The sequence below is a fragment of the Cetorhinus maximus genome, chromosome 10 (genome assembly GCF_964194155.1).
Source record: "Cetorhinus maximus chromosome 10, sCetMax3.hap1.1, whole genome shotgun sequence".
Lineage (NCBI taxonomy): Eukaryota > Metazoa > Chordata > Chondrichthyes > Lamniformes > Cetorhinidae > Cetorhinus > Cetorhinus maximus.
In genome coordinates, this window is record NC_135888.1 from 69932952 (window position 1) to 69948262 (window position 15311).

The window sequence follows — 15311 nt, forward strand, 5'->3', positions numbered from 1 at the left end:
AGTGGTTCAAGAAGGCAGCTCACTGCCACCTTCAAGGGCAATTAGGGATGGGCAACATATGCTGACCCAGTCAGCGAAGCCCACATCCTGTGTAGGACAAAAAAGAAAATAAAATAAAGGAGAGGAAGTTTTACTACAGCTATATAAAGCACTTGTTTGACCACATCTGGATTATTATATATGGTTCTGGGCACCACACCTAACAAAGGATAAAACAAAATATATAAAGAGCAATTATGAGTAAAAATGCATAATTGGAGGAGGGGAATTTCTGTGTGTCAGGAGCAGATCAGCCCTGAATAAATTGGAAAGAAAAGTTGACGAGGAGGTGGAGGTTCCTACAAAGGGAAAAGGGGGAAATAAAACCAAACTCCCTGGATTATAAAAAAGATAGAGGGCAAGATGAAGCAGAAAAAGGCTGTGTATAACAGATGTCAGTTTATAATACAAATGAGAACTAGGTTGAAAATAGAAAGTTACGAGGGCTTGTGAAAAATGAAATGAGGCAAGGGGAGAGTATGAGAAGATTGGCAGCTAAGATGAAAGGAAGTCCGAAAGAATTCTATAGGCATATAAATATTAGAGGGTAGTAAGAGAACGAGTGGGACTGATTAGGGACCAAAAGGGGTATCTACACCTGGAGGCAGAGGACATGGCTGAGGTGCTAAATGGCTATCATTTTTACCAAGGAAGAAGATGCTGACAGCGTTGTAGTGAAAAAGGAGGTAGTGAGCTACAGAGAAAGGCTAGCTGTACTTAAAGTTGATTAGTTCCCAGGACTGGATTTGAGGATGCTGAGGGAAGGGTGGGAATTGCAGAGGTACTATCCATAATCTTTCAATCCCCCTTTGATACAAGGTTGGTGCTAAAAGGACTGGAGAATTGCAAATGTTACACACTTGTTCAAAAAAGGCTGCAAGTATAAATCCAACAACTACAGGCCAGTCAGTTTAATCTTAGAGGCGGAAAAGCTATTGGAAATGATAATCTGGGACAAAATTAACAGTCACTTGGACAGATGTAGATTCATTAAGGAATGCCCCGATTTGTTCAAAGCAATTGTTTTTAACTAACTTCAACTAAGTTGAAGCCCATGGAATAACAGGGACAGGTGTAGTATGTATGAAATTTTGGCTGAGTGACAGGAAACAGTAGTGGTGAACAATTGTTTATTGGACTGAAAAAAGGTATACAGTGGGGTTCCCCAGGGGTCAGTGCTAGGACGACTGCTTAACAATATCAAAATTTCCAGATAACACAAAACTCAAAAGTATTGTGAACCCTGAGGAGAATAGCGATAAGATTTCAAGAGGACAGACTGCTGGAATGAGCAGACATGTGCAAATGAAATGTGATGTGATACATTTTGGTAGGAAGAATGAGAAGAGGTTAAATAAAAGATAGAATTCTAAAGTGGGTACAGGAACAGCATGACCTGGGGGGTGCATGTGCACAAGTCATTGAAGTTAACAGGGCAGGTTGAGAAAGTGGTTAAAAAGGTATATAGGATCCAGGGTTCTGAGAAGAGAGGCAGAGAGTACAAAAGTAAGGAATTGGTGATAAACTTTTATAAAATGTTGGTTTGGCTAAACTGGAGTATTGTGTCCAGTTCTGGACATTAAATTTTAGGAAGGATTTAAAGACTATAGAGAGGGTACAGGAATGGTCCGATGGATGACGGTCTTCACTTACATGAATACATGGAGATGCTAAGGTTGTTCTCTTTAGAGGAAGTTGAGAAGAGATTTAATAGGTGTTCAAAAATCATGAGGTGTCTAGACAGTAGAAAGAGAAATTGTTCCTATTCGCAGAAGGGTCAAGAACCACAGGACACAGATTTAAAGTGAATGGAAAAAAAGGACCAAAGGAGACAGAGTATAAACTTTTTAATACAGTGAGTCATTAGGATCTGGAATGTACTACCCGAGATGGAGGAGGTGGTGGGTTCAATTGTGGCTTTCAAAAAGTAATTGGATAAGCACAAAGAAAAAAATTGCAAGATTCCAGGGAAAGGGTGGAGTGGGACTAGTTAAATTATTCTTTCAGAGAGCTGAAATGGACTCAATGGATTGAATGACCTTCTTCTGTGCTCTAACCATTTTATAATTCAATGACACTGCCCTTGAAAGGAATGCAGCGCAGATTTACCATAATGTTACCAGGCTTCCATGGTTTGATTAAGAGATATTACTAAACTAGGCCTGTGATTTTAAAGATTTTGAGAGGACTGCTAAGGGTGATAGAAACATTCCACTGGTAGGAATGTGTAGAACAAGAGTATAACCTTAAAAACAGAGCTAGGCAATTTACAAGGAGGTTAGGAAGCCCTTCTAAATGCAAAGAGTGGTAGAAATATCTCCCACAAAAACACAGTAGATTCTAGCTCAATTGATAACTTTAAATCTGAGATTGATAAATTTTTGCTACATAGCAGTATATAAGGATATGGTGCCAAGGCAAATGGATGGAGTTAAGATATAGATCATCCATGATCTTATTTACCAGCTGAATAGGCTGAATGGCTTACACTTATTTTTATGTTCCCATGATTTTTATGAGAGGAGATTAGTGAAATTGAAGCTCTCTTCAGGAGAAGAAAATAGGAAATTTGATAGATGCATTCAAAATAAGGAAGGCCATTAGAAGAAATCGGAAAAGTTTCTACTGGTGACTTGATAACCTGAGGGCATGTTCAGAATATTGTTATGATCCACTTAGGGACCATTAACATTTAAAAAGAAATCCAGATATCTAATTTTAATCAAAAGAACTACTTGTTGGTTTCTTTGGCACAAGACTCTAGGAACACTGTAGGTTCTCCCACCAGTTTGGATTAGGCAATCTTCCAGCATCTATTTCCTCACAAAATTCAAACAGATTAAGCTTCATCAGCATTCCAATTGGTCAGTGATAAAGTTAAGGGTTTTACTCTGCTTACAGTGCAAGCCTTGCATTTACTTCTTTCAGTAAGCTACAAACATACATACCAGTTCCAAGCTGCAACTAACTCTCTGCAAACACCCAGATAAATTGAAACCAGAGAACCTTCCTAAACTCCACCCATCTCCATAACATAGCCTGCTCTGTGATATCCTCAAACCAACCTTTCGATTAATTATCCCTCATTTACAATTTCTCCTTTGCTGAATTGAGGTAAAATAGGTTTTATAACTTTTCAGAGTTTACTGAATGCTTTTAAACTAATTTAACTCTAACTCCTAAAACAAAAACCATCTCTCTGAAATTGGAATACCTGTGTTCTTGTAAGTATCATTCTTTAGCCAAGTATGCCCACTTGCTGTTTTATGATCTTACCTTTCTAGCTGTTAATCCTCTTAAGTCAACATGTGTTATTCACAATAATTGCTTATCATGAAAGAACACATTCAAGCTGATTTATTCTCAAGACAACTCTGCAATATAACAAACTCTACCAATCCCTTCCACACTGGAGTGTTACAGCTGTACCCATTTATAGGTAAACCAATGCCCATTGCCCATTTTAACAAGCAGTTGTCTTAACAATGTAATTGCTATACAGTGCCAGTCAACAGGAAGATTGTGATTGGATCTTGACAATGTAATTGCTGATACATTGACACATGACCCCAATATTTTAAATGTAATAGACTCCAAATTTACTTTAATTGCATTTATCCTATTTTCTACAGTTAAACTTTAGTTTGCAAAACCAAAAGCTACACTCTAAAACACATGAACTATGAACTAGATATTCAGAGAAAAATGACCAAAAGTAAAGATTAAGAGAATTTATTTATGAAGGATTGTTAGGATAAATTTCCTAACTTCAGAAATACCAGTAAAACAGAATACATAATAGGTTTTAAAATAAAGTAGATAATTATTTGACAAGAGAAATATTAAAGTGTTTGTCTAAAATGTAAGTGAGTGTGACTAAGTCTTTAGCTCTTTCATACGGTTAGCACAGGTATAATGTGCTGACTAGCTAAATGTTGTAATGGTCTTTTCCACCACCTACTTATTGCACTGAACTCTGCCAAAGTCTCTTACTTTATACCTTTTTTCTGGGGTGGATACCTAGATAGATTATTGCTAAGGCTTTTTTCCGGTAGAAAAATTTACTTTATTTCAAAATACCCTATAAGATTTCAATTTTTTTGTCTAAACCTTGGGTTGAACATCCCACCTTTAATGTCATTTACCTGCCTTTAGTTTCTTGCGCATTCACACATTCTGACCTTGATCAATCATTCTTACCTCATCTTTTCCTTACTGCATCTGAAGCTTTTCTCCCTGACCAGTTTGTCCTCCCATTAACATTCCACCTGCAGCCTCAAACTAACTCCCAAAAGTTTCATTATCTGTATCTATTCCAACTATCAGTTATTTATCTAAGGCTGTTCGTAAGATCTTTTAACAAGTTGTTCATAATGGCCATTCAATTGTCCTTATTTCTAATCAAGCTGTTGAACCGTGGTATTGTTCACTGAAATAAGCTCTATTATACTTCCATATACTAATGAACTTGTGTACTTCAGCAAGCATCTTAATTAAGCGAAGTTAAACGAAAAGCCTATCTAAACTTTGTACTATGGTTGTTTGTTTCAAGTATTTACCAGTTGATCTCCCACTATTGCAAGAGTTTGTGCATGGGTCCCTTTTCAGGCTACAGCCATCATTACCTAAAACTAGCTACCCCACTAGCCTTGTTTCTGTGATAATGAAATCTTAAAGCAATTTCTGGTGAAATAAAACTTACAGTACTAACTTTTCCTTTATCTATTTCTAGCTGATTAATTATATTTATTTGTACCAGGCATATTACTAATTTCCAACAGCTGTAAAATTCTATGTAAAATGTGCAGCTCTTTTAATCAAGCTTTTGGTCACCCTTCGCAACCATTTCTTTCCTGGTTTCACATTTGTTTTCTTCATGGCTATTTGTGAAAAGATTTGATTTTTTTGTCATAAAAGTCATATAAATGCAGAATGCTGTTAGTGGTAACTTCTATTACTGAAGCTCTCCTCCTTCATTGTTATTGCTCTTTTTATGTCTCACTCTATGCTCAGCCTTCTTTCTCATGCTCTCCTGAACTTCAGCTCTCTCTCTTGTTTGCCACTTGTTCTCCTCTGTGTGTTTTCTCTCCCCTCGCTTTTTTCTATTTTCCTCATACTTGTTCAATTTTTAACTTTCCTTCTATTTCACTGGAAGGTAAAGATGGATAGCCAAGTCTCTCAATCATTCAGTGTGAAAATCTTCAAAAGAGGTGCAGGATTTTTTTTTCTTTCACGGGGTGTGGGCTTTGCTGGTTGGGCTAGCATTTATTGCCCATCCCTAGTTGCCCTTGAGAAGGTGGTGGTGAACTGCCTTCTAGAACCACTGCAGTCCATGTGGTGTAGGTACACCCACAGTGCTGTTAGAAAGGGAGTTCCAGTATTTTGTCCCAGCGACAGTGAAGGAATGGCGATATATTTCCAAGTCAGGATGGTGAGTGACTTCCAGGTGGCGGTGTTCCCATCTATCTGCTACCCTTGTCCTTCTAGATGGTAGTGGTCATGGGTTTGGAAGGTGCTGCTGAAGGACCCTTGGTGAATTCCTGCAGTGCATCTTGTAGATGGTACACACTGCTGCTACTGTGCGTCAGCGGTGGAGGGAGTGAATGTTTGCGGATGTGGTGCCAATCAAGTGGGCTGCTTTGTCCTGGACGGTGTCAAGCTTCTTGAGTGTTGTGGGAGCGGCACTCATCCAGGCAAGTGGGGAGTATTTCATCACACTCCTGACCTGTGCCTTGTAGATGGTGGACAGGCTTTGGGGAGTCAGGTGGTGAGTTACTTATCGCAGGATTCCTAGCCTCTGACCTGCTCTTGTAGCCAGAGTATTTATATGGCTAGTCCAGTTCAGTTTCTGGTCAATGGTAACCCCCAGGATGTTAATAATGGAGTATTCAGTGATGGTTATCCCATTGAATATCAAGGGGCAATAGTTGGGTTCTCCCTTGTTGGAGTTGGTCATTGCCTGACACTTGTGTGGCTTGAATGTTACTTGCCACTTGTCAGCCCAAGCCTAGATATTATCCAGGTCTAGCTGCATTTGGACATGGACTGCTTCCGTATCTGAGGAGTCACGAATGGTGCTGAACATTGGGCAATCATCAGCGAACATCCCCACTTCTGACCTAATGATGGAAGGAAGGTCATTGATGAACCAGCTGAAGATGGTTGGGCTGAGGACACTATGAAAAGAGAATGTGGGTGAGGGTTTAATAGTGATGTTGTGAAAGTTTCCTGTCAATGGACAATAGATCAATGATCATATTCAAAGTGGTCACGTGCTGGAAAAAGGCAAATGTCACACAAATGTATTCATTGATGCCATCCTGAGCTTCGCTTTGCATCTAACGGTGCTGTATCTCATCTGAGATCCCTTGACACGAAAAATTTGCCCAAAATGGGAAGATCCCAGTATTAACATCTTTCACCGAATAAACTCATTTGTAATTAAGAAAAATGGTTGTTCTCATTTTACCTTCTCTCAAAAATATGGTACACAAAACATTTTCTTCATAAATAACTGGTAATTTTTTTCTAGGAAACTTCGTGTTTCCTGTCTGTGTGCAATCACTGAAGCAGAACATTGATCTGTAAACTGAGCTAGTCGGATTGCGCTGGATCTGCGGCTAGGAGAAGAAGGGAATCAATCACCCTGCAACTTCCAATTCAATCACTAAGTATCAAACATTCAACCATAGAGTGAACCCACTCCAAGTGTCGCGGCGCTCTTGATTGGACAGTTCCAGCGGTCAGTCAGAACTTCATTGTGACGTCAGGCTCATGCCGGGCGCATGACGCAGCGGAGGCGGGCCTAGGATTGAAGCGTCACTGCCGGTGGGCTGGTTTCCGGTGGACGGAGGGTGTTGGAGGCTGCAAGTTGTTTGGTGTCTGCGCCATGGGTTACAGCGGCCTTACGGTGCCCATCATCGTCCTCACCGTCTTCTGGGGCGTCGTGGGCGGCGTTGTGCCTTGGTTCATTCCTAAAGGACCGAATAGAGGGTGAGGCTGGTGGAGGCAACTGGAGAGGAGCTAGAGGGGCTTATGGGGCTTGCTGAGCAGCTTGGGGGCAGCGGCTCAGCAAACGCTGAGTGGAGTTTGCAGGTTCTCCAGCAGACTGTTCATGGTAAAGCTGGGGAGGTGAGGGGCAGAACTACACAGTTAAAGGGGGTGGGTGAGACTGGTGGAAGTTGGAAGCGGGACATCCCCATTTCTTCTCTCTCCCCCCCCCGCCATCTCTCCTCTTTCCCCCCCCCCCATCTCTCCTCTTCCCCCCCCCCCCATCTCTCCTCTTCCCCCCCCCCCATCTCTCCTCTTCCCCCCCCCCCCAATCTCTCCTCTTCCCCCCAATCTCTCCTCTTCCCCCCAATCTCTCCTCTTCCCCCCCCCCATCTCTCCTCTTCCCCCCCCCCAATCTCTCCTCTTCCCCCCAATCTCTCCTCTTCCCCCCAATCTCTCCTCTTCCCCCCAATCTCTCCTCTTCCCCCCAATCTCTCCTCTTCCCCCCAATCTCTCCTCTTCCCTCTTCCCCCCAATCTCTCCTCTTCCCCCCAATCTCTCCTCTTCCCCCCAATCTCTCCTCTTCCCCCCAATCTCTCCTCTTCCCCCAATCTCTCCTCTTCCCCCCAATCTCTCCTCTCCCCCCCAATCTCTCCTCTCCCCCCCAATCTCTCCTCTTCCCCCCCAATCTCTCCTCTTCCCCCCCAATCTCTCCTCTTCCCCCCCAATCTCTCCTCTTCCCCCCCAATCTTCCCCCCAATCTCTCCTCCCCTCTCCTCTTCCCCCCCAATCTCTCCTCTTCCCCCCCAATCTCTCCTCTTCCCCCCCAATCTCTCCTCTTCCCCCCCAATCTCTCCTCTTCCCCCCCAATCTCTCCTCTTCCCCCCCAATCTCTCCTCTTCCCCCCCAATCTCTCCTCTTCCCCCCAATCTCTCCTCTTCCCCCCCAATCTCTCCTCTTCCCCCCCAATCTCTCCTCTTCCCCCCCAATCTCTCCTCTTCCCCCCAATCTCTCCTCTTCCCCCCCAATCTCTCCTCTTCCCCCCCCCCCCCAATCTCTCCTCTTCCCCCCCAATCTCTCCTCTTCCCCCCCAATCTCTCCTCTTCCCCCCAATCTCTCCTCTTCCCCCCCAATCTCTCCTCTTCCCCCCCAATCTCTCCTCTTCCCCCCCAATCTCTCCTCTTCCCCCCCAATCTCTCCTCTTCCCCCCCAATCTCTCCTCTTCCCCCCCAATCTCTCCTCTTCCCCCCAATCTCTCCTCTTCCCCCCCAATCTCTCCTCTTCCCCCCCAATCTCTCCTCTTCCCCCCCAATCTCTCCTCTTCCCCCCCAATCTCTCCTCTTCCCCCCCAATCTCTCCTCTTCCCCCCCAATCTCTCCTCTTCCCCCCCAATCTCTCCTCTTCCCCCCCAATCTCTCCTCTTCCCCCCCAATCTCTCCTCTTCCCCCCCAATCTCTCCTCTTCCCCCCCAATCTCTCCTCTTCCCCCCCAATCTCTCCTCTTCCCCCCCAATCTCTCCTCTTCCCCCCCAATCTCTCCTCTTCCCCCCCAATCTCTCCTCTTCCCCCCCAATCTCTCCTCTTCCCCCCCAATCTCTCCTCTTCCCCCCCAATCTCTCCTCTTCCCCCCCAATTCTCCTCTTCCCCCCCAATCTCTCCTCTTCCCCCCCAATCTCTCCTCTTCCCCCCCAATCTCTCCTCTTCCCCCCCAATCTCTCCTCTTCCCCCCCAATCTCTCCTCTTCCCCCCCAATCTCTCCTCTTCCCCCCCAATCTCTCCTCTTCCCCCCCAATCTCTCCTCTTCCCCCCCAATCTCTCCTCTTCCCCCCAATCTCTCCTCTTCCCCCCCAATCTCTCCTCTTCCCCCCCAATCTCTCCTCTTCCCCCCCAATCTCTCCTCTTCCCCCCCAATCTCTCCTCTTCCCCCCCAATCTCTCCTCTTCCCCCCCAATCTCTCCTCTTCCCCCCCAATCTCTCCTCTTCCCCCCCAATCTCTCCTCTTCCCCCCCAATCTCTCCTCTTCCCCCCCAATCTCTCCTCTTCCCCCCCAATCTCTCCTCTTCCCCCCCAATCTCTCCTCTTCCCCCCCAATCTCTCCTCTTCCCCCCCAATCTCTCCTCTTCCCCCCCAATCTCTCCTCTTCCCCCCCAATCTCTCCTCTTCCCCCCCAATCTCTCCTCTTCCCCCCCAATCTCTCCTCTTCCCCCCCAATCTCTCCTCTTCCCCCCCAATCTCTCCTCTTCCCCCCCAATCTCTCCTCTTCCCCCCCAATCTCTCCTCTTCCCCCCCAATCTCTCCTCTTCCCCCCCAATCTCTCCTCTTCCCCCCCAATCTCTCCTCTTCCCCCCCAATCTCTCCTCTTCCCCCCCAATCTCTCCTCTTCCCCCCCAATCTCTCCTCTTCCCCCCCAATCTCTCCTCTTCCCCCCCAATCTCTCCTCTTCCCCCCCAATCTCTCCTCTTCCCCCCCAATCTCTCCTCTTCCCCCCCAAGCTCTCCTCTTCCCCCCCAAGCTCTCCTCTTCCCCCCCAAGCTCTCCTCTTCCCCCCCAAGCTCTCCTCTTCCCCCCCAAGCTCTCCTCTTCCCCCCCAAGCTCTCCTCTTCCCCCCCAAGCTCTCCTCTTCCCCCCCAAGCTCTCCTCTTCCCCCCCAAGCTCTCCTCTTCCCCCCCAAGCTCTCCTCTTCCCCCCCAAGCTCTCCTCTTCCCCCCCAAGCTCTCCTCTTCCCCCCCAAGCTCTCCTCTTCCCCCCCAAGCTCTCCTCTTCCCCCCCAAGCTCTCCTCTTCCCCCCCAAGCTCTCCTCTTCCCCCCCAAGCTCTCCTCTTCCCCCCCAAGCTCTCCTCTTCCCCCCCAAGCTCTCCTCTTCCCCCCAAGCTCTCCTCTTCCCCCCCAAGCTCTCCTCTTCCCCCCCAAGCTCTCCTCTTCCCCCCCAAGCTCTCCTCTTCCCCCCCAAGCTCTCCTCTTCCCCCCCAAGCTCTCCTCTTCCCCCCCAAGCTCTCCTCTTCCCCCCCAAGCTCTCCTCTTCCCCCCCAAGCTCTCCTCTTCCCCCCCAAGCTCTCCTCTTCCCCCCCAAGCTCTCCTCTTCCCCCCCAAGCTCTCCTCTTCCCCCCCAAGCTCTCCTCTTCCCCCCCAAGCTCTCCTCTTCCCCCCTCTTCCCCCCCAAGCTCTCCTCTTCCCCCCCAAGCTCTCCTCTTCCCCCCCAAGCTCTCCTCTTCCCCCCCAAGCTCTCCTCTTCCCCCCCAAGCTCTCCTCTTCCCCCCCAAGCTCTCCTCTTCCCCCCCAAGCTCTCCTCTTCCCCCCCAAGCTCTCCTCTTCCCCCCCAAGCTCTCCTCTTCCCCCCCAAGCTCTCCTCTTCCCCCCCAAGCTCTCCTCTTCCCCCCCAAGCTCTCCTCTTCCCCCCCAAGCTCTCCTCTTCCCCCCCAAGCTCTCCTCTTCCCCCCCAAGCTCTCCTCTTCCCCCCCAAGCTCTCCTCTTCCCCCCCAAGCTCTCCTCTTCCCCCCCAAGCTCTCCTCTTCCCCCCCAAGCTCTCCTCTTCCCCCCCAAGCTCTCCTCTTCCCCCCCCAAGCTCTCCTCTTCCCCCCCAAGCTCTCCTCTTCCCCCCCAAGCTCTCCTCTTCCCCCCCAAGCTCTCCTCTTCCCCCCCAAGCTCTCCTCTTCCCCCCCAAGCTCTCCTCTTCCCCCCCAAGCTCTCCTCTTCCCCCCCAAGCTCTCCTCTTCCCCCCCAAGCTCTCCTCTTCCCCCCCAAGCTCTCCTCTTCCCCCCCAAGCTCTCCTCTTCCCCCCCAAGCTCTCCTCTTCCCCCCCAAGCTCTCCTCTTCCCCCCCAAGCTCTCCTCTTCCCCCCCAAGCTCTCCTCTTCCCCCCCAAGCTCTCCTCTTCCCCCCCAAGCTCTCCTCTTCCCCCCCAAGCTCTCCTCTTCCCCCCCAAGCTCTCCTCTTCCCCCCCAAGCTCTCCTCTTCCCCCCCAAGCTCTCCTCTTCCCCCCCAAGCTCTCCTCTTCCCCCCCAAGCTCTCCTCTTCCCCCCCAAGCTCTCCTCTTCCCCCCCAAGCTCTCCTCTTCCCCCCCAAGCTCTCCTCTTCCCCCCCAAGCTCTCCTCTTCCCCCCCAAGCTCTCCTCTTCCCCCCCAAGCTCTCCTCTTCCCCCCCAAGCTCTCCTCTTCCCCCCCAAGCTCTCCTCTTCCCCCCCAAGCTCTCCTCTTCCCCCCCAAGCTCTCCTCTTCCCCCCCAAGCTCTCCTCTTCCCCCCCAAGCTCTCCTCTTCCCCCCCAAGCTCTCCTCTTCCCCCCCAAGCTCTCCTCTTCCCCCCCAAGCTCTCCTCTTCCCCCCCAAGCTCTCCTCTTCCCCCCCAAGCTCTCCTCTTCCCCCCCAAGCTCTCCTCTTCCCCCCCAAGCTCTCCTCTTCCCCCCCAAGCTCTCCTCTTCCCCCCCAAGCTCTCCTCTTCCCCCCCAAGCTCTCCTCTTCCCCCCCAAGCTCTCCTCTTCCCCCCCAAGCTCTCCTCTTCCCCCCCAAGCTCTCCTCTTCCCCCCCAAGCTCTCCTCTTCCCCCCCAAGCTCTCCTCTTCCCCCCCAAGCTCTCCTCTTCCCCCCCAAGCTCTCCTCTTCCCCCCCAAGCTCTCCTCTTCCCCCCCAAGCTCTCCTCTTCCCCCCCAAGCTCTCCTCTTCCCCCCCAAGCTCTCCTCTTCCCCCCCAAGCTCTCCTCTTCCCCCCCAAGCTCTCCTCTTCCCCCCCAAGCTCTCCTCTTCCCCCCCAAGCTCTCCTCTTCCCCCCCAAGCTCTCCTCTTCCCCCCCAAGCTCTCCTCTTCCCCCCCAAGCTCTCCTCTTCCCCCCCAAGCTCTCCTCTTCCCCCCCAAGCTCTCCTCTTCCCCCCCAAGCTCTCCTCTTCCCCCCCAAGCTCTCCTCTTCCCCCCCAAGCTCTCCTCTTCCCCCCCAAGCTCTCCTCTTCCCCCCCAAGCTCTCCTCTTCCCCCCAAGCTCTCCTCTTCCCCCCCAAGCTCTCCTCTTCCCCCCCAAGCTCTCCTCTTCCCCCCCAAGCTCTCCTCTTCCCCCCCAAGCTCTCCTCTTCCCCCCCAAGCTCTCCTCTTCCCCCCCAAGCTCTCCTCTTCCCCCCCAAGCTCTCCTCTTCCCCCCCAAGCTCTCCTCTTCCCCCCCAAGCTCTCCTCTTCCCCCCCAAGCTCTCCTCTTCCCCCCAAGCTCTCCTCTTCCCCCCCAAGCTCTCCTCTTCCCCCCCAAGCTCTCCTCTTCCCCCCCAAGCTCTCCTCTTCCCCCCCAAGCTCTCCTCTTCCCCCCCAAGCTCTCCTCTTCCCCCCTCTTCCCCCCAAGCTCTCCTCTTCCCCCCCAAGCTCTCCTCTTCCCCCCCCCCCCCCCCCAAGCTCTCCCTCTCTCCCTCCCCCCCCCCAAGCTCTCCCTCTCTCCCTCCCCCCCCCCAAGCTCTCCCTCTCTCCCCCCCCCCCCCCCCAATCTCTCTCTCTCTCCCTCCCCCCCCCAATCTCTCCTCTTCCCCCCCCCAATCTCTCTCTCTCTCTCCCCCCCCCCCCCCCCCCCAATCTCTCCTCTTCTCTGCCCCCCTTGGCGAGGATGTTGACCTTCAGCTGGGGGCGGGGGGGTGCCAGGCAGGGTGTGATGGGAAGGGAGGCCAGCCCTGCTTTGGGAAATGTGACAAGAACTTAGAAGCAGCATCCTGCTTTGAGAATTGAATTGATTTATGGGAGGTGCTAAGAGCAGAGAGGGGATTGTCGGAGTCCTACATTGTGGTGTATGTGTGAAAAAGTGAGTGAAGGAGGCAGACATGCTTGTGCTGCGTACGGTTGAGTGAAAGGGGATGACGTTCTGCCCTTTGGAATGTGAGGGGATTGACTCTGTAGTAATGGAGGTGGGTGTGCAGGGGAGGATGAGTGTTGTTGTAGAGAGTGACAAACACATGCTGCTCATTGTGTAAATATTCATTCAGTTTCACAACTGAGTTTGAAATTGAATGTCATTTCAATTTTGCCATAATGTTAATTCATTTCTATATCTGGGTGGTGATGAAACCATGTCTGGTACAATTGCAGGTGTTGAATGATATTACTTTTGTTTCCAGATTACAGCAGTATTCCTGCAGTACACATGTGCATAGCAGATTTCTGCAGTCAAACTACAGTAAGAACAAAAGTAGTGCTAGGAATTATTTGACTGCATGTTTGAAGGGAAATATCACTTTTATGTATTTTGATAATGTGAGCTAAGAATGACACTGCATCATTTTCCTATTGATGGAAAATAACTTAAGCTTATGGAGCAGCAGGGCAATGAGTTTGGGCATAGAAATGACATGTAATTTCGATTATTTAGAGCACATTTTCTACTGGTATTTCTTTAATGCAATAAAATGGAATGAATTTCTTATTACCCTATTATAAGGGGCATAGATAGGGTAGAAAGCAGGAAGAAACCTTTCCCCTTGGTGGAGGGATCAATAACCCGGGGCATAGATTTAAGGTAAGGGGCAGGAGGTTTAGATGGGGATGTGAGGAAGAATTTTTCACCCAGAGGGTGGTGGGAATCTGGAACTCACTGCCTAAAAGGGTGGTAGAGGCAGAAACCCTCTTAACATTTAAGAAGTATTTGGATGTGCACTTGCAATGCCACGGCATACAAGGCTATGGGCCTAGTGCTGGAAATTGGGCTTAGAATAGTTAGGTACTTGTTTGACCGGCGCAGACTCAATGGGCTGAAGGGCCTTTTTCTGTACTGTAGACCTCTATGACTCTATGAATTTCAGTAGAATACTTGGGTGTGACCTGATCCTGATGGTGTACACTGTCATTTATCCTGTAAACAAGTGGGTCTTTTGTGCAAGGATAAGTTACTGAATGACAATGTTCATAAATTGCTTTTAATTAGTTTTGGCTTTATATTTTTGGGGAAAACTGGGTTAAGGTTAAACCACTTTGGTGACTGGAGGGAGGGGGGGTCAAATGCTCATTTTAAAGTGTGAATTATGTATTCAAATCTTCTATTTTCTTCCACAGTGTTATTAATACTATGCTTGTGACAAGTGCTGTTTGCTGCTACCTTTTGTGAGTATAAACAAATCATGATTCTTGTTGAAGGATACTTCAAGTACATTGTGAACTGATGATTTAGCCTCTAATGAAACATATTAAAAATAGCAGTGAACATTGAATAATGGAGAGTTCCTGAACAAAGTGTGATTTGTTTTGAACATAACTGTTTGTGTACCATCACTTTGAATTTTTAGTAGTGTGGATAGTTCCAACTTTTCCTTGATTTTCTGAACTAAAATTGTTTTCTGTCCTTGGTTAATTGCTGTTTTTAGCATAATGGCAGAAGGTTGTACTGTTGCCTCTAAAAGTGCTGCTTGAAGGTTTTAAACTTAAACCTTTTGCTACTCTTAAGGTTAAAGCATATTATAAGAAATGTGATGCTAGTATATTCTTAAGACCACACAGGTATCACAATTAAAACTACATTCCAGGATTTTATATTGGCCATGCTGTTATTTCCAATGTATTTGGTGGTGCAAGAGCAATACATCGTGATGTTTTCTGCACGCATTATATCTGGCAAAACTTGCTACCTTCTATTGAATGGTATGCAACTACATTCTGCCTTCCCAAAACAATGTAACAAGGAAAAAAATTCTAATGTGCTTGCTCATGTGAGATTTTGCTCTGTTCCAAATATAAATATTGTGTGGTGACTGTCAAGTTACTTGCTGGGTTTGGAGGTTTACATTACAAATGACAAACTAGAAAAGGCTAGCTGTGTAAACAGGATTTTTTGAAACATTGATTATGCGTGTTCTTTGGTATATAACACTGATCTTGGAACTTGCCACTCTGGTTTCTGTCAGATAATTCTGCTAAACTGAAGGGTGTAAGCTGGTGTGTCCCTGTCTGCAATTACTAAAACAGGGTTGTGCAGGTTGTTGTCAACATAAGCAATTGAATTGATAAGATGGGTGAGCACAATGGGATTTTATTTTCACTAATTTCCTCACCCCCTTCCTCTCTCTCTCTCTCTCTCTCTGTTCTCTTCCTCCCCCCCCCCAATTCCCCCATTGAAGTGACTTGGGGTGTTTTTCTATTGGAGGGGTTAGTCCCTATTTGACAATTGCTACATGCCAGCATTGGTGAAATAATGCGTGAATATTTTTAGTCTTGATGAGACTGGTGTGTAACATATGGGGGGGAAAAAAAGTGCGCACAAGTTTTACTTGCAGAATGAAATTCTGACCGTGTCATGTACAGATCTTGAATAAATTTCAGCAGTATCACCCATTATTGCCTGA

The 15311-nt window shown here is 48.2% G+C and overlaps 1 protein-coding gene across 1 annotated transcript in view; it reads left to right on the forward strand.

Annotated features, from left to right (window-relative positions):
- Positions 1-6850: 6850 nt before the first annotated feature.
- atp6v0e1 (ATPase H+ transporting V0 subunit e1) overlaps positions 6851-15311 on the forward strand; it is a 40844-nt gene continuing 32383 nt past the window's right edge. The window contains exons 1-2 of the mRNA XM_078550591.1: positions 6851-7032; positions 14029-14076. Coding sequence (XP_078406717.1) covers positions 6929-7032; positions 14029-14076 — 152 coding nt within the window. The 5' untranslated portion in view covers positions 6851-6928. The remainder of the gene's footprint in view (positions 7033-14028; positions 14077-15311) is intronic.